This window comes from Oncorhynchus masou, chromosome 25 (genome assembly GCF_036934945.1).
Source record: "Oncorhynchus masou masou isolate Uvic2021 chromosome 25, UVic_Omas_1.1, whole genome shotgun sequence".
Classification (NCBI taxonomy): Eukaryota; Metazoa; Chordata; class Actinopteri; order Salmoniformes; family Salmonidae; genus Oncorhynchus; species Oncorhynchus masou.
The window spans coordinates 40,482,079-40,501,143 of NC_088236.1; the positions used below are offsets into that span (position 1 = coordinate 40,482,079).

Here is a 19,065-nt window from a genome sequence, read left to right on the forward strand (position 1 = left end):
GGGACACCTTTGCTTTTCCCTTCAGAAGACATACCTTCTTAAACCTGTGAGTCTGTTTCTAGTCTCTTGTCCTTGTGGAATTGATATGCCGTGACTGACGCCCATGCTGACAGCTTCTGGTTTTCACCTCAATTAGTTTTTTGGAAAACGTAGTGAATCGAGTGTTGGACAGCGAGCAGGAGAAGGGATGGCTCCTGGGAAGTGAAACACTAGTGTTCAAGAGGTTGATGGCAGCGGTTAGCCGTGAAGGTTTTCTCTATTCCATGATAAATTCCTTAGGAGGCAGTACACAATGTCACTTTTTTTTTTATTTGAGGGTATTTTCATACATATCTGTTTTTGCCGTTTTAGAAATGAAAGCACTTTGTCTCGTCTGGCCATTTTGAATAAGTCAGTATTTGGACAGATTCACAGAGTGTATTAAGTTGTTTAGTATTTGGTCCCATATTCCTTGCACAAAAAGCTTGTCACGATACAAACTCGTTGGATGCATTTGCTGTTTGTGTTTTGGATTATCTTTTTGCCCAATAGGAAACTGAATGGTGAAAAATGTCTTGCACCATGTTGGAGTCACTTTTATTGTAAATGAGATTATATATTTCTGAACACTGCTACTTTCATATGGATGCTTCCATGATTATGTATAATTAGGAATTAATTGTGAGTAATGATGAGTTAGAAGGTTAGAGGCGCTCAGATCATTACCCCCCCACCCCAAAAAAAAAAAATGCTAACCTCCCCTATTATTGGTAATGATGTTTTGTTGTAGCCTCTGAATGACATCTCACCATTATTCATGATTCATTCATGGTTTTTATCATTTAGAAGTTTTCAGTAACATTTATCTACTCAGTAGGGGGACTAGATGCATAAATTGCTTTCATTTCTAAACGGTAAAACGGATATGCATGAAAATATCCTCAATACATTCTGTACTGTTGTTGCCACATATGAAACATTGATCTCATGTCCAAAATGCTGGAATATAGAGCCACATTTAAAATGTTAGCTTTACTGTCAAAATACATATGGAGGGGAGCATATATACAGTGGGGTCTGAAATTGACACCTTATTGGCAGGGGTGGAAGTGTAGCCTAGTGGTTAGAGCGTTAGACTAGTAACCGGAAGTTTGCGAGTTCAAATCCCTGAACTGACAAGGTACATATATGTCGTTCTGCCCCTGAACAGGCAGTTAACCCACTGTTCCTAGGCCGTCATTGAAAATAAGAATTTGTTCTTAACTGACTTGCCTAGTCAAATAAAGGTGAAAAAGAAAGTTGATGTCACCCAACGTGTAAATGCCTGGAGTTAGTGACACAGCATTGGCACTTGGATTGGTGTTTTGGTCAGATGACATGAAAAATCGAGCTCTTTGGCATCAAAATGACAATTCCTATACAGAAAATAATCCCATACCTACTGTAAAATAAGGTGGTGGATTTTTGATGTTATGGGGCTATTTTGCTTCCACTGGTCCTGGAGCAGTTAAGGTCAACGGCCTCATGAACTTTACTCAGTACAAGGACATTTTATCCAAAAACCTGGTTGCCTCTGCCAGGAGGCTGAAACTTGAGCACAACTGGATCTTCCAGCAACTTTATTATTATTTAACTAGGCAGGTCGATTAAGAACAAATTGTTATTTACAAAGCCTACCAAAAGGCCTCCTGCGGGGACGGGGGCTGGGATAAAAATAAATATATATATATATATATATATATATATATATATATATATATATATATGATAAAACACACATCACGACAAGAGACACTACACCACTACATAAAGTGAGACCTAAGACGACAACATAGCAAGGCAGCAACACATTACAACACAGCATGGTAGCAACCCAACATGACGACAACATGGTAGCAGCACAAAACACATGGTAGCAGTGCAAACATAACTGGGCAAAGACAACAGCACAAAGGGCAAGAAGGTAGAGTCAACAATACATCACACAAAGCAGCCACAACTGTCAGAAAGAGTGTCCATGATTGAGTCTTTGAATGAAGAGATTGAGATAAAACTGTCCAGTTTGAGTGTTTGTTGCAGCTTGTTCCAGTCGTTAGCTGCAGCGAACTGAAAAGAAGAGCGACCCAGGGATGTGTGTGCTTTCGGGACCTTTAACAGAATGTGACTGGAACAACGGGTGTTGTATGTGGAGGATGAGGGCTGCAGTAACCCTAGACACACATCAAAATCCACAAAGAAATGGTTAATTGGCCACAAAATCAACATTTTGCAGTGGCCATCTCAGTCTCCAGACTTGAAACTCATTGAAAACCTGTGGTTTTTAAAATGTAACATTTTTATTTAACTAGGCAAGTCAGTTAAGAACAAATTCTCATTTAAAATGACGGCCTACACCGGCCAAACCCGGACGACGCTGTGCCAATTGTGCTCCGCCCTGTGGGACTCCCAATTACGGCCGGTTGTGAGGGCCATCCATAAGCACGGACGAAGGATATCAACAATTTGGAAGATTCTGTATGGAGGAATGGTCTAAGATCCCAATGTGTTCTCCAACTCATCAAATATTTTAGTTAAAGGCCCAGTGACTTTATCTTCACAAGGTGAGGTATCGGAAGGGGGTGTCAATAATTTTGACCCCTACCTTTTTTGAGATTATTTTTTTGTATTACTTGTTAAACAAAATATCTTTCTCTGAGCAATTGTATTGGTATAATATAATTTCCCAATCATGTTAAACTTTTATAATATACCGTAGTATTTGAATTATTTATTCTATACAGTCATTTTTGCCCATCTTTATCAAGGGTGTCAATAATTTCAGACCCCACTCTATATCCTTGCGGAGTAGTTTCTTGTCTCGGAAAACCTTCAGCCTCGGAATGTTCCGAAATGCTGTGCTCAGCGGATGAGGGAGAGATGAGAGCAGGAGAAAATAATGGAGCATCTGGACAGCATATGAAGGGATTCCCAGGAAACTTGGTGACCTACTTATATATATTTTTTTTAAAGCACCATTTTTACATCAAAGGACACATGGATGCCATCTTGTAATGGTTATCACGTGAGATTGGAGCTGGGAGGGAGGTGGATGGATGGATGGGCATACTGTATCTGCTATACCTAACTCTCCCGCTCTCTTTCTGTTACACGCAAACACCTAATCACCATATGTACGTTACACGCACACCCACACACAATGTTAAGTCTGTGCATATTGGTGGTTACCTGTATGTTTCTGTGGTGTTTTGTGATTTCTCCTCCAGTCCTCTGTTGTCGTGGAGGGATGTTCAGCACATCATTGTCAAGACGTCTCGAGCTGGCCACCTCAACGCCCCTGACTGGAAGACCAACGCTGCTGGATACAACGGTGCTTAACACTGCTCGCCTCCTCTCCTTCCTTAGCTACTCACCCCCTTTTCCGCTCTCTCTTTCGTACCCTTCACTTTACTCTGAGCCCAGTCACTCACCATAAACCATCCCACCGCCTGCCAACTACCTGTCAGGGATTCCATGCGGAGTACTTCGTTTCATAAGTGTGTGTGTGTTTGTGGAGTGTGAGTGTGTGAGATTGAGACTGCAGTCCTGGAGTTTCTCCAAGCGGCTGTTTCAAAGAGGATTGGGAAAACGAGTGAGAGAGAAAAGGGAGGTGGTGGGTAGTTCACGCAGAGGAAATGGAGAGCGGAGGTTTAAAGAGAGGAAGGGATGGGGAAATACTATTTGATTGGCTGTGTGGATTGGGTTAACTGACTGATGTTTTGCTGTGATACTGCTTTGGTTGTTCTAAGGCGGTGGTCACCAACCGGTCGATCGTGAAGGCATTCCTAGTCGATCACCAAATATTTCTGTAAAAAAAACAATGAATAAAGCCTTGCGTTCCTATGTTTTTATTTGATTTGTGCTGTTGGTGGTAAGTGCAGTTGATTCAGCAGCCCTGGAACCAGGAAGGCAAAGTGTTCCCATTTTTAAGCATTTCATGTGTCTGAAGGTAGAACTCTGCCTACCCGGCAGGGCCAGAGAGCAAATCAAGTGCACCTATAGGACTTCCGCTGGCCAATCCGAAACCTCATTGCTACAGAACTATTTTTAATTGGTTAATGTTGCGTAGGCTTACGTTTTTTAAGTCATGTAAAAAATTAAAAATAAATTGTGTGTGTATTTATTTCTGAGCGGAAGATCTTGGCTTGCATTTTGACTCAAAGTGATCTTGACTCAGCCAAGGTTAGTGACCACTGTTCTAAGGCATGAATAAAAATTGGCGGAGAAAGTATCCACGCCCTTGCACAATTATTACTTAACATATTTTTTGGGTTGAAATTAGGCGGGGGGGAAAACATTCTGAAATGATAAGTATCCACTCCTCCTCTGTGTCAATACTTAATTCTCTAGAATCCTGAATCAGGGCTATGATATTTGCCAGAAGTATATATCCGTTCCTCTGGGACAAATGACTCGAGCTCTGTCGTAAAAAAGCAGTGGATACTTGTCTCATGAAATGTATTGAAGCGATGTGTGGTTTTGAACAATTATGATTGGCTGTGTGGATTGACTGACGGTTCGCGTGTCTTGCAGTCAGCCACCTGTATGGCTTTGGCCTGATGGACGCGGAGGCTATGGTGAAGGAGGCGGAGCGATGGAAGCAGGTCCCCGCCCAGCACATCTGTGTGGAGAGTGCCGACCGCCAGATCAGGTACGACACAGCCAACACCTCCCTAGTGTACCTGTCCTTACCCAATCAACCAACCAATGAAATGTAATCTGTTCAGAGCTATTGAGAAATACATTATATTTAACAGCAACCAAGGGTTGTGTTCATGTGTGTGTTTCTGTCCAAAAGCTCTTCATGCACCCACATGTATGGGATTTCTGAAAGCTCCTCCTGCACACTGAGCGGAGCCAGCCAAGTATTAAAACGCATGCATGAACACGCATACAAAACGCATGCATGAACACACACTAGGGCTGTGACGTTTAAATGAATTTGGGATCGTTAACGTTTAGAAAGAATCCCTAGCCGAAAACGCTGCCGATCATCCATCATCAACATCAAGACAAAAAAATAAAAATAAACTAATGCAACAATGCGGTAGTAGGAGGCAATATGCATCTTTCAAATTATTATTGTCGTTAACAGTTGGAAAAATGGCAGAGTGAGACAGGGAAGCGACAGCAGCAACGTCCTGTATGGCAATACTTTAAGTTAAATGAGAAGGTGGTGAAATGCAAACTTTGAGAGGTGGAAGTGAGCTACAGTGACAGAACAAGTGCAACGCTGAAAGGGAGGCACCTTGAGACCCAACCAGTTGCTGGCATCAGTGTAATGAGGGACGGGGTGAGAATCACAGAGCTGATTGCTGTTGATATGCAGCCATTGTCAATGGTAGAGGATGTATGCCTTAATTACCTAATGGCATATCTAGAACCAGACTACAAGATGCCATGTCAAAAAACCGTGACGGCCCTGATGGAGAAATTGTACAATGATTGATTGCTCTGCAAGTACAAAGCAAGAGCTCTCCAACACCGTATCTGGTGTTAACAACGGTTGTTTAACATCTATGAACATGCTGGCACACATCATTGCAACGAACCATCACATTGATGAGGAGTGGGACATGTGGTCACATATATTGAGAACTGAGAACATGGAGGAGAGGCCCTCTAAAAACTACCCCCTAGTGGTCATATGCAGGACCATATTTGAATTGTGAATCATGTCATTTTATGCTTTTTTTTTTTAGATTAAAAAATTATTGTTTAAAAGTTTAGACATTTTTTACATTTGTCACATCCCTAAAATGCACACACAACACATACACAATCATCGAAGGGCTTGGAATCTGTTCAGCGAGAAGAACATAAAACTGGAGAACACAATTATTTGAGGAACAGAACCTGAACTGAAAACTAAAGTGATCTATACTCTTCCGGAACAGAACCTTTATTTTAAAAGGATGGGAACAGGTTAATAACTTTCTTTTACATTCCGGGAATTTTTTGTTCCAGTCCCACTAAAATCGCAACAAAAAGCCTATGCAAAGCTCTCACTCAGAAACGTAGTCTAGCATCTGCCTGCTCGCTGGAAATCTTAGCCAGTGAGTGTGTGCGAGGGCTACCTGCCCCTCCCCTCTGAAGCATAGGTAATTCAGAAATTAGGGAGAGATGTTTAATTAGAGAAGAGTGGATTTACTTTTTGGATTTTTTTTTTTCAATGCTAGTTAAGGATACTATAGTTGGATTTTTTGGGATTCACGTTGGATTTATTAACTATAAAAAGGTAAGACGTGTTTTTAATTCTAGGTCTGCTCAGCACACACAGCGAACCTTTGCTCTGGTCCAACTTTAAACCAACTCGGAAGTTCAGACATTCAAAGTTCCTCTATAGAAGCCGCTCCTCCATATGTATAATTCTGTGGGCCTAATTCAGATAATGCATGTCATAACAAGATGACCAGCGCTTCAAGGCAAGCTTCCTCCAGCCTCTCTCATCACCCTCAAAATGTCAGTTGCATCTTGCACCTTGCACTTTGACTGGCAGCACAGTGTGTTTTTGTCTTTCATTAGGATTAAACCATGCTGTTATGGCAAAATACTTTTTTCTCTTAACGACTTTACTATACAGATTAAATCGCTTACCCGCTCCACAGCAAACTGCTCTATCTGCACTGATTGGGGAATTTAATGTCGAGCTAAAGAATTTTTTTTTAAATTAACAGAAAGGAACAGAACAGAAAGGAACGATATAAACCGGTACTTTTTCTTGGTTTGAGTCGGTTCAGAACTTTAATTTGCTGGTTGTAACAAAAAAATGACATTTTTTTATAAATGTTTTGAATTAAATAAACCCTGCAATCATCCTTACATTCCCTTACAATTTGATGTGCTTGTTTTTTTGTTGTGCTTTTTTTTCTCCCTTTGCAGCTGGATGTTTAATTGGGCTCCTGTTGAACACATTAAAGAGCCAATCACAGTTTAGTTTACTGGTTTTGAATGGAACCAATCTGCCTCATGCTAGTTCCCCAGTCGAGCTCCCTATCTCTCAGCCCCATGCTGGCCAGACCATAGGAATCTTACGGGAAGCCCATTTTGGCTATGTGTGTTTGAGAGAGTGTGTGTGTAGTATGTGAGTTGAGGACCGCCGGCTGTGGCCCCTCAGGTTTTTTGGGAAGAACGGAGGGTGCTTTTGGCAGTGCAGTTTGTTTTTGCTCTGGAGCTGTTCTCCTGTCGTCATCTTCCAGCCACAGGTCTCTGCACTGAGACACCCCTTGGCTGGCCCCTCCATTGCGTTTGGTAATGTCTGGGCCTTCTCCTCCTTAGAGCATTGGAGAAAAAAACATGTAGAATCTGTAGCCCGCCAGGGAAGTCGTAATCTGGATTTGTCTCCTCCTCCCAGCCCCTCCACCCAAGCCACTAGCGTACCTCATGCCCCCGCAATTACAGTTTTAAAACATGAGATTGGCTATAAAACTGTTTTTTTTCTCTCTGCCCCATGGCAATCTGTGTAGAATTACAGGAAATTAGATTTAAAATGGCAACATTTTCTCTCGGCGTCATGTCAAAATGTGTAGAATAGCAAGAGATTTAGCTATAAAACGGTTCATTTGTCTCTCAGCCACATGGCAATATGTGTAGAATTATAGAAGGTTACCTTGCTCAGGCCCCCTTGAAACTGCGATACACCACTGCCCCAAGCACGCTTGCATGCAGATCTACACCCCAACACATTTACTCACACACACACACACACACACACACACACACACACACTAGTGTGGATTCTGGTGTAGTGTTTAGCAGCAAACACGGGGTGTCACCCATCCCCACTACCATCCTCTGGCTTGGTCATCTGAACTCCGCTGTCTGTTCTTTAATGGCCCAGATGCTGCGGACCCAGCTGTGAATACTATTAAAATCAGACCAATTAAATGAAGTAATATTAACTAGACGAGAGCCTCCTGAAAGTAAATATTTGAACATTGATTGATTGTGTGCGCTCAATAACCCAGTGTTGAGATGAATCAATACTCCATGACAGCTGGGTAGCACCGGGCTCGTTTACTCTGTGAGTTCCACTTCCTATCTTGTCAGATTTAGATTCTGATTGGGTGACTGCTCTGACACTGACATCTGATTGGTTGCTTCCCTCTGCCTGCAGGACGATCCGCCCAGAGCACCTGGTGCGCTCCGTGTACAAGGCCACCGGCTGCATCGACAACTTCAACCACCATGTCATCTACCTGGAGCATGTGGTCGTACGCATCACCATCACGCACCCACGCCGTGGCGACCTGTCTATCAACCTCACGTCGCCCTCGGGAACCAAGTCCCAGCTGCTCGCCAACAGGTGAACCTCCCCTTCAGTACTATTCCGCTCCCTCTCGCACTCTACACACCAGTGTTTCTTCCTGGCACTAACACAACTGATTCGACCAATCATTAAGCCGCTGATTAGTTGAACCAGGTGTGTTGGTACTGGACCGGAATAAAACAAAAACAAAGCCTGCCTGCTCCTGTGGCTTCCCAGGGCCAGGAAGGAAGAACCATTCTACTTCTGTGTCTTTCCAGTGTGTTGTCTGAATGTGGTCGACCCGTGTGGTTCCCTGTGTGCTTTCCTCTAGGTTGTTTGACCACTCCATGGAGGGTTTTAAGAACTGGGAGTTTATGACCACTCACTGCTGGGGGGAGAAGGCGTCTGGGGACTGGATCCTGGAGATCCATGACTCCCCCTCGCAGCTCCGCAGCCAGAAAGTCCCAGGTACAGTAGACTAGAGAAGCCACCCTGTCTAAAGGAGTGACCGTACCAATGGAAAATATGCTTTAAAAAAGGGGCAATCTGCTGTTGATTTTTGGACTTAGAAATGAATGATATGTGCTCATTGATTTGTGAAGAATATAACATAAATGCCTCATGAGCTTAGTTCAACTGTCGTACCACATCAGAACCCCAAATATGAGCTTGTTTCCCTCCAATGTTTGTAAACAATGTAAATGTAAACGAACACTATCATTTTTGATGTCATGGATGGTCAGGCCTTGCATCCATAGTTCTGTCTTTAGAATTTGAGAGCGGTTACATTTTCTCCTTCCCCATCTCTAAGCTTTACCGGAACAGGGGCGGGGAGACCACTTTATTGTTTTTGACCTAGGATTGACTCTTTTTTTTTATTTTTATTTTTTTAAGGATACTTGAGATAATCTCAGTATACTGATGTGTCCTTTCTCTCTCTCTTTGTCCGTCTGTCTGCTGTGCTGGCCGACACAACCCCCCCCCAGGCAAGCTGAAGGAGTGGTCCCTGGTGCTTTATGGCACCTCTGTGCACCCGTACTCCGCCATGCGCAGCGACAAGCCCCGCTCGGCCGAGCCCCCTGCAGACGAAGAGTTCACTGAGGAGTACAACGGTGAGTGGGGAAGATGACGGAGGGAGGAACTGTAAGGAAAAAGAGATGGAGGACAGAATACAAGAATCCTGTTATAAGGGAGACTTAGTAGGCGGCAGGGTAGCCTAGTGGTTAGAGTGTAGAGGTGGCAGGGTAGCCTAGTGGTTAGAGTGTAGAGGTGGCAGGGTAGCCTAGTGGTTAGAGCATTGGACTAGTAAACGAAAGGTTGCAAGTTCAAATCCCCGAGCTGACAAGGTACAAATCTGTCGTTCTGCCCCCGAACAGGCAGTTAACCCACTGTTCCTAGTCCGTCATTGAAACTAAGAGTTAAATAAAGGTAAAATAAAAGGATAAGGGGGGAGCAAATGGAGGAGAGACTAAGTGGGAAGGAAAAAGGGTCAGGGCCAGGCACTTACACCAAATTAACCTATGCAGAATAAACATTTGATTCTCTCTACCTCTGTTCTCTCTACCGCTCTGTCTGTTCTCTGACTCTCTGTTTGCTACCTCTTTATTGTTCATCTCTCATACTCCCTTGAGCCGCTTCCCTTGCAGATCTCTGTACGTTTTTCTGTTTTCTCCCTACCTCTCGCTCTGCTCTCTCCTTTACTTTCTACCCATCTGTTCTTTCTGTCTCTGTTCTCTTCTTCACTTGCTACCCCTTTCTGTTATCTCCCTCTTCTCTGTTCTCTTTCTCTCGCTGTTCTCTTTACCTCTGGGTTCCCTCTCTCGTAAAATACTAATAATAATTTGGTGGGTGCTTATACACTGAGTACAAAACCTGCTCTTTCCATGATTTAGACTGACCAGGTGAATCCAGGTGAGAGCTATAACCCCTTATTGATGCCACTTGTTAAATCCACTTCAGACCGTGTAGATGAAGGGGAGGAGACGACGGGTTAGATAATGATGTTTAAGCCTTGAGACAGTTGACACATGGGTTGTGTGTGTGTGTGTGCCGTTCAGAGGGCGAATGGGCAAGACAAAAGACTGAAGTGCCTTTGAACGGGGTATGGTAGTAAGTGCCACCGGTTTGTGTCAACCCAGCAGCATTGCAGTTCTTTTCACGCTCAACAGTTGTGTGTGTCAAGAATGGTCCACCCCCCCCCCCCAAAGGACATCCAGCCAGCTTGACACAACTGTGGGAAGCATTGGAGAAATCTCCGGAGAGTGGGGTCACGGCCAGGCTCCACTGTCGTCAACGGCGACTCTGGAGCAGTTAGGGATGCACAACCTTTCGGTTACTGACCCCACACTCTAACCTCTAGGCTACCTGCAGCCCAATGTGAGCATATTTGAGGTTACAGTGAGGCAGCTGATACTCATTAACCTGTTTGATAAGCCACTGCACACAGCCATGGCAACAGAACATAAACGCCCCCAACTTTTATGCGCTCGTGAGACATAACATTCTCCTGCCTTCAGCACAACAAGGAACACCTTACACACTCACTGGATGGAATACCAGTCACCTCCCTTTAGTCTGTTTTTGTCTCATTCATAAAGTATCCACCTTTGTAACATGAGAAACTACAGTACCCATAATGCTCTGTTTAACAAATCCTCTTTACCAGGGCTCTGTGACAGTGAGTGCAACGAGAACGGCTGTGAAGGCCCCGGACCTCACCAGTGCATCAACTGCCTCCATTACTTCCTCAAGTTCAAGAACAACACCAGGTTAGCATGTCCGTGTTCTGGCTTCCTCCTGCAGTCATGTTCATTAGACACCAGCTGAAGAAAACGGATTGAAACGGGGAGGGACTTCCGCTCTTGTCCCCATTTAAAAACAGCTTTAAAACATTTTTTTTTTTGGGGGGGGGGCCTCTGAATTCACCAACATCGGATAACATGTTCATGATTTAGGCGATAGTCATTGGTCGGACTGCAGTATTACGAATGTTTCACCTCCCTTCTCTCACTCATTTGCACTGATTGAAGTGGGTGATTGACCCCGATCATTGACACACAGTGAGAACTGTCGTGACGAGGGTGGTGTTCAGGACGGCGTAGCGTAAACGCAACGTTTGGTGAAACTAATATCTATGTGAGGAGGAGGGAGGTTGAGTGGTGTGATCGTGGGAGGTGGGGATTGAAGTCCGCTGTAATTACCTGTTGTCGTCTTTGCGAGCAGCCGAACACCGTGCACTAATAAACAAGAAGCCTGCAGGTACCTGGAAGACAGCCTGTGAGGGCTTGGCTGCTCTGTGTTGTGTAAAACGCCATCATTAGCCCTCCTAAGAACACAGTGTTTTTCCACTACTCCCAACCCCGGAGTGCTGGAGTGGGGGTTTGGGAATGGAGGGGGTGGGGTCGTTTTAATGCTCCTAATTATATCCCTATGTTTCTCTTTGATGACCTCGCCAAACTGGTGTGGGTGGGGATGGCGGGGGAGGGTGAGGGTGAGCCAACGTGGGAGAGAAATTTTGGAGCACATGGTTTCACCTTTTTTTTGTGTTTTTTTTTTTAACAGTGTGAGAGCGAAGGCTGCAAAGGAGGTTTATGGAGTCATCTCTGCAGATGTGCGTTAAAAGAATGCACCTGTTCACCGTACTGAGATGCACACTCCCAACGCACACACTCGCACTCTCAAATCCAGCCATATAAGCTGATACGCGCACAAATGTGTTTAACTTCAGGCCGTGAACTTTGTCTGCTCCCCCAGGGGGAGAGGGGTTGTTATTCTGGAATCGTGTGGATTGAGGATTTATCACAGTGGTCAGAGTGCAAAAATCCAGCCTCGCACTCAGTTTCTTTTCTCCAGCCTGTTCCCGTAAGCCGATAACCGGCAATGATAACGACGCATATTTCTCCTCTATCTGTCCTCCCCTCCCTCCATCCGTATCTTCCCTCTCTCTCCCCTACTCCCTCTCTCCGCCGCAGGACGTGCGTGTCGGAGTGTCCCTCCGGGTTTTTCCGCGACGACAGGAAGCGCTGTAAGAAGTGTTCGTCTCTGTGTGAGACATGTGTTGGTAGTCGTAGCGACCAGTGCTCCACCTGCAGGCCGGGCTTCCACCTTAACGAGGGTTCCAACACCTGCGTGGCCAGCTGTGTGGACAGCTTCTATCTGGACCACGGCAAGTCCAGGTCTCCACACACACACACACACACACACACACACACACACACACACACATACACATACATTCACACACACACAATTCTAATATAGGCCTCGAAGTCTGAAGAACTTCCAGTTTTCTTTTCTCCCTGGTAGGCGGTTGATTGATTGAACCAGCCCCAGAGAAGAGGGGAAGTATGAAAACCAGCAGAGCTGAAAACTTTGAGGCCCAGATTTGAACTCCCTCACTCACCTCTGACCCCCACACCAATCCGCCTAACACTCCCAATGCCTCTTTGGTCCCTATGTGACTAGACGTAGTCTTCTCTCGTGTTACAGATTCCAACATGTGCAGGAGATGCAACGAAATCTGCAAGAAGTGCATCACGTCTAATATCTGCACAGAATGCAAACCAGGGATGAGGTACGCTAAGCCAAACCCACTTTCCAACATCCCCTCCCTCACCCGCTGCTGGTTTCTAGTAGTAGTCGAATCACCAAACCGTCCAGTGATCCATTTTGACGTGTCTCGTGGAGTTTTTGGTGGCTTTTGATCATCTTGATTACCGTTCCAGTTAGATCGAGGGCAAAACACTTTGAAGCCTCTCAGAACGTTGTGGTCTTTGAACCCAGCCTGACTCGGGTTGCTTCTGCTAGTGTTCAGTGCTGTCCGAGACAGAGGTGGTAACGTGTGCAGTAATCCTTCCGAATGCCGCAAGACCACAGACAGTCACTCCTCTTCACCATTCACAGGAAAGAGGGAGGACAGAAACCCAAATCCTTTCTGGGAAATGGAACTAATATAACCCAGTCCAGCTGTTTTTCAGCTCAGTGCACCACAGAAACTTCTCAGAATGAGGTTTAGAACCTGCTGTTCTTGAACAGACTTTTCCGAACAATCCTCTCTAGCCGTTCCAAGTATTTTAACTATTCCACAGCTAGCACACCTGATTCAACTTGTCAACTAATCATCAAGCCCTTGAAAAGGCGAATCAGGTGACTTAGTTCAGGGCTACAACAAAATGTTTTGAAATGTGTGGGGGGGTCCCAGAGGAGGGATTTAAAAATCACTGGACTATGTATAGTGTATGATTTTGTTTATCATGTCAGACTAATGTAGGAAAAAGAGAGACTGGTTGCTAGAGAGGTGCGTTGTGATTGTGTAATTCAGTGTATTGCTCTTTCCAGTCTTCAGGGGAATAGATGTCAGATGACCTGTGACCCTGGGACCTACTATAATGGCCACAGGAGGACCTGCGTGCCGTGCCACCAAGTGTGTGCCACCTGTGCAGGTGACGCTCCTTTCACAAAGTAAAGATGGGGCCGACTACTACTCAGTTGCCCAAAGTATATTTCTATCTTTTTCCCCAAAGTGAAGTCTCTGCACTGCTCACCGTCTCTCTGCAGGCACGGGGATGGAGGCGTGTATCAAGTGTGCAGAGAGCTACTTAATGGAGGAGTGGCGCTGTGTGTCCACCTGCAGCGTGGGATACTACATGGCCGAGCAGACCTTGGACAATGGTGACGTCAACAAGTCCTGCAGGAAGTGAGTTGGATTGACGCGCACAAATTCCACACCTTCCACTTCCTCCTCTCTTTTGACACCACCTCCCTACAAACCTGGCATGTTTATCCTGGCATGTTTAACTGACTCAAACGGCCTCTAATCTTTCAAACATCTGTCCTATATCTATGGTCCCTTAAACCGGCTGTTTCCCCCTTTAATCCTCTCCTTCTACTCACAGGCTTTGTGGAAAGTGTGCCTTCTATTGCCCAAACTTTAGCTCTAGCCCCCCTCCCCCAGGTGTGACCACAGCTGCTACTCGTGCACAGGGCCCGGCGAGACGAACTGCAGCACCTGTGTGAACGGCTATAACCTAGAGGCAGGAGTGTGTGTTGTCAGCACCATCTGCAAAGATGGTGAGTACTAGTAACCCCTCTAATGTATGTCATAGACTCTCTTATTTCAGGAGCTCGTTCTAGCGGTGGCTGGTCACTGCGCAGGTCGCAGCTTCCTTAGACTTCCGTAGCCTTTCTTAGCTCTCCCCTCTTATCTAGGTTTCTTCCTATCTGCCCCTCACCCCCTCATCTGTCACATTCTCTCCTTATCTCTCTCTTCCATATTCTCTCCTCCCTTTTTAGTAGGCCCTTTTTTTTGTCAGCATCTTTTGCTCGTGTATTCACTCCTACCTAATCTATCCCAATCTTCCTTTTTATTATTATATATATATATTTTTTTACATCTTGTCTAAATTGTGCACGTTTTAAAATGTTTTTGGCATCCCGGTGACGCAGCTAACCTTTTCAGCCCTTGCCTAACAGGGCCCATTTGCCTGCGAGACATGATGGTGTTTGTGAGTCGTGACCCTATAGTTGAAAAGGCGTTAAGGCCAATCCATTTCTTTGCCTTCCGCTTTTATGGGTTTATTGGTGGTTCGTAAAACGACTCTACTGACTGTACTGGAGTGTTTTTGTACTGTAGTTGATAAAACAGGATGTGTGACATCTCGATGGTCAAGAAGTTTCTTAAGATGTTCTGATTTTGTATTCAAAGTGTCATCCCCAGTCTGTCCGTGACCCACTGAGACCAAGAGAAATTGTTTTATTGACTATCTGGTAATGAACCACTTCAGCTTGTAACCAACTCAAGACTCTCTTTGTTTTTGAGCGCACTAAAAGTTTAAATGTCCATTATTTCAAATTGAGGTTACAACAGACTGGCGACCCACTTTTTGTGTGCAAAGTCATCTCTGATGAAAAATCACTTGAAATTGTCCCTGTTTGAAACTGATTTAAATGTTTTTCTATTTTTCCCAAAATGTCTTCTTTTTTAAAAAACTTTCTGACATGGATCCAATCATTCCCGCTGGACTGCAATCTTTCCCCTCCAATAATCATCACATCTCTGATGGATCAAAATCTGTCTCCTGACCAATCCCACGATTCTGCGTGTCGTCATCCCCATCTCTTCTTCCTGGTCTGTGGAAAGCAAATGAAGAGTCTTGGGCGGAAGGCAGTTTCTGTGTGCTCGTAAAAAAGAACAATCTGTGCCAGAGGAAAGTGCTGCAGCAACTGTGCTGTAGAACATGCTCGCTAAAAGGGTGACTGGACATCCCGCGAAGGGGATGTGGGGGGGGGGTGGCACCCCTCTGCCCCAGCCTGCTCACTCAGTTACATAATTTATAAGAAAATATGTGCCTCTTAAGGGACTACGTCGGAGGTGTGATGACAGAACTACAACAAACCTACCTTTTTCCTGTTCTGGGACATGTGGTCAGGGCGACAGTAGCAACTGGGACTTACTAAAAAAAACATGAAAACAAATAATGTGTCGGTATTTTGTGACCAAAGCATCGATGCCAAAATAATTGTACCCTTTTCCAGTGTAGGTTGCAGGAGGAACCTTGTGAATCTGTTTCCCTTCGTGTTCCCCTCCTCGTCAAGATTAACGATGCACAGGTGAAAGCTGATGAATGTACCAACTCTCGGCTGTGTGTTTGTAAATAAACTTAAAAGCTCACTCAATAATGTGAAAACTGTCTGGGTTAAGTTTGCTATCTGCCAAGTGAGGATACATGCGCACATGAACGCACGCGCACGCACACGCACACAGCAGGATTGTGCAAACACTTGAATTGATAGTTGCGAAAGTCATGTCCCCATTCTACATGCAGCCATTGTGTGCCACAGGAAATAGAGGTTGCTAAACTGTCATCTATGTTTCAGGTAGTGTGTGCGTGTGAGAGATTTTTTTTTTTTACAGGTACCTTTGACTCACTTAGGTTCAGACAAATCATTCCACACTACATTACATCAAATCGGGGTCATGTTTATTAGGCACAAAACGTAAGAAAACTGACTTAAACAGGTAGGGACTACCTGTTCTCGTCCAATAGGAAACACTTGTTTTTTTTTGGTACACTTTGTTTTCATTGCGTGCCCTAATGAACAAGACCCATATCTTACTGCTACATGAGACTATGGGGCCATTGCACTTTCACAAACAGCAGCACTATCAGGGCTTTCTTCCACAACATTGCACGGTTATGTCATTGCATTCAAGCAGAGTTGGTACTGTATTGACCTTGATCATGTAACAATTTTGATATGATAGATGTTTTTCGGTGGACTTCATTTAAATGTTATTGTATCCTTGTGAGCTGCCACACATTCAAGACATGTCCATGACACTTTAGCAAACGGCATGCATTTCATCAAGGTCATGCTCATTAGGCACCAAACGGAAGAGGACAGATTGCATGACGTATTGAAATGTTTTCTGTTGCGCGCTCTGATGAACACGACTCAGGTTGTAAGCGCCCTCTGAGAGTCCATGGCAATGGTTGGTGCTGCAAAATGTAACCACGGTCTGTCTCTGTCACAAACAGGCTATGGGACTCAACTTTGTAGTGGTTGAGAAAGACCTGTTGATAAATCCTGTTCTAGAATGAATACTGGGGTGGATACAGCACTGTATTCCAATAAAGATTCTTAATGTGGGTTTGTACCTTTTTGAACAATAACTGTAGTTGTATTGATGATTTATCTTTTGATTTGAAATAAAAATGGATTGATCCCTTTGGATGAACAAAAATGTATTCTTGGTCATTGTTGAAGATTACTTAGATTTGATTAGTTGATATCAGTGTACTAGGTTGTTTTTATTGAACACCAGTGTCAATGTTGTTTATATATTAATGTAATTACTCAATGTAATTTTTATTTTATTTATTCAAATGTTTTTTTTCTGCTAGTCTCCGTTGTTCATTTATGGTCGTTGTGAACGTAATCATTTCCCCACTTCATTTAGGTTTGTTTATTAGACACAAAATGGGAAAATAACTAGCTGAAACAGGGAGGGTCTACCTGGACTTGTTTTTATAAGAAATGCACATTTTAGTTTTACATGATGAAAAGTTCTAAAACGTTTTCTGTCGTGAGCCCTAATGAACACAACACTGGTTGTATGATAAACCTCCCAGCCTGTTCCTTACTCAACATTATGTTCCTGTAAGTTACAATTATATTAGATACACCCTGTATTTGGTCCCATCAGCAGACATTTTTATCCGAAGAGACTTTTGTCAAACACAGAATAAAAATCTACACTTTTTAATAGTTAATTATTTTTTTGCCATGCAGCAGGGTAGCTAACTACTGGAACTACACAAAACATTTTTTGCAAAAAGAAAATAATGGGTGAAGTAGGCAAATTATTTAATTTTTCGGCATCAGCTAATGGCTGTTACACAGACCGATCACTGCCCGCTCCTGCTCGCCCGTCCAGCATCACTACTCTGGGCGGCTCTGACTTAGAATATGTGGACAACTACAAATACCTAGGTGTCTGGTTAGACTGTAAACTATCCTTCCAGACTCACAGTAAGCATCTCCAATCCAAACATACCCTCGTAAAACGAACCATCCTACCGATCCTCGACTTCGGTGATGTCATCTATAAAATAGCCTCCAACACTTTACTCAACAAACTGGATGCAGTCTATCACAGTGCCATCCGTTTTGTCACCAAAGCCCCATACACTACCCACCATTGCGACCTGTACACTCGTTGGTTGGCCCTCGCTTCATACTCGTTGCCAAACCCACTGGCTACAGGTTATCTACAAGTCTCTGCTAGGTAAAGCCCCGCCTTATCTCAGCTCACTGGTCACCATAGCAGCACACACTCGTAGCACGCGCTCCAGCAAGTATATCTCACTGGTCAACCCCAAAGCCATTTCCTCCTTTGCTCGTCTTTCCTTCCAGTTCTCTGCTGCCAATGACTGGAACAAACTGCAAAAATCTCTGAAGCTGGAGACTCGGATCTCCCTCACTAGCTTTAAGTACCAGCTGTCAGAGCAGCTCACAGATCACTGCACCTGTACATAGATGGGCTGTTTACAGATGGGCTATCTACCTACCTCATCCCCATACAGTATGTATTTATTTATCTTGCTCCTTTGCACCCCAGTATCTCTACTTGCACATTCATCTTCTGCACATCTACCATTCCAGTGTTTAATTGCTATATTGTAGTTACTTGGCCACCGTGGCCTATTTATTGCCTTAACTCCCTTATCTTACCTCATTTGCACTCACTGTATATAGACTTTTTGTTTTCTTTTGTACTACTGTATTATTGACTACGTTTTGTTTATTCCATGTGTAACTGTTGTTGTATGTGTCGAATTGCTATGCTTTATCTTGGTCAGGTCGTAGGTTGCAAATGAGAACTTGTTCTCAACTAGCCTACCTGGTTAAATAAAGGCGAAATATAATTTATTTTTTAAATAAAACTCTGTTAAATCTAGTCAAACACTTCATGGCCTCTATTAAAAAGAGGATCCCATTAGCTTTCTATAGGCTAGGCCTACTACATTTATTTCTCTACTTTCCTAATATTAAGCACATTGCTTCTCTTTACAACAGGAGTATAGCCTACTTGACTGGCATGAAAGTGAACCACGTGAAAAGCATCCTCCGTTCCTTCTAAGTGCATAGATGACGTATGTTTTTCTGCTGTCCCTGTTTCCAGACAGGTGCATGATCATGGTCCATTCTAAATCAAAACAAATTTCACACATATACAGTACCAGCCAAAAGTTTGGACACAACTACTCATTCAAGGGTTTACCTTTTTTCTACATTGTAGA

At 44.0% G+C, this 19,065-nt stretch overlaps 1 protein-coding gene across 4 annotated transcripts in view; it reads left to right on the forward strand.

The window, feature by feature from the left end:
* The window catches only part of LOC135514324 (proprotein convertase subtilisin/kexin type 5-like), a 42,656-nt gene extending 25,650 nt beyond the window's left edge, over positions 1-17,006 (forward strand). Inside the window, exons 10-21 of one of the 4 annotated variants that reach the window (XM_064937724.1) lie at positions 3,243-3,346; positions 4,549-4,666; positions 8,132-8,320; positions 8,595-8,731; positions 9,250-9,375; positions 10,929-11,031; positions 12,235-12,428; positions 12,752-12,836; positions 13,601-13,704; positions 13,820-13,958; positions 14,217-14,332; positions 15,411-17,006. In XM_064937724.1, the coding sequence (XP_064793796.1) occupies positions 3,243-3,346; positions 4,549-4,666; positions 8,132-8,320; positions 8,595-8,731; positions 9,250-9,375; positions 10,929-11,031; positions 12,235-12,428; positions 12,752-12,836; positions 13,601-13,704; positions 13,820-13,958; positions 14,217-14,332; positions 15,411-15,517 (1,522 nt within the window). In that variant the 3' untranslated portion in view covers positions 15,518-17,006. Of the gene's footprint in view, positions 1-3,242; positions 3,347-4,548; positions 4,667-8,131; positions 8,321-8,594; positions 8,732-9,249; positions 9,376-10,928; positions 11,032-12,234; positions 12,439-12,751; positions 12,837-13,600; positions 13,705-13,819; positions 13,959-14,216; positions 14,333-15,401 lie in introns of those variants that run through there. The other 3 variants (XM_064937723.1, XM_064937725.1, XM_064937726.1) reach the window with 3 other exon arrangements.
* The last annotated feature ends 2,059 nt before the right edge of the window (positions 17,007-19,065 follow it).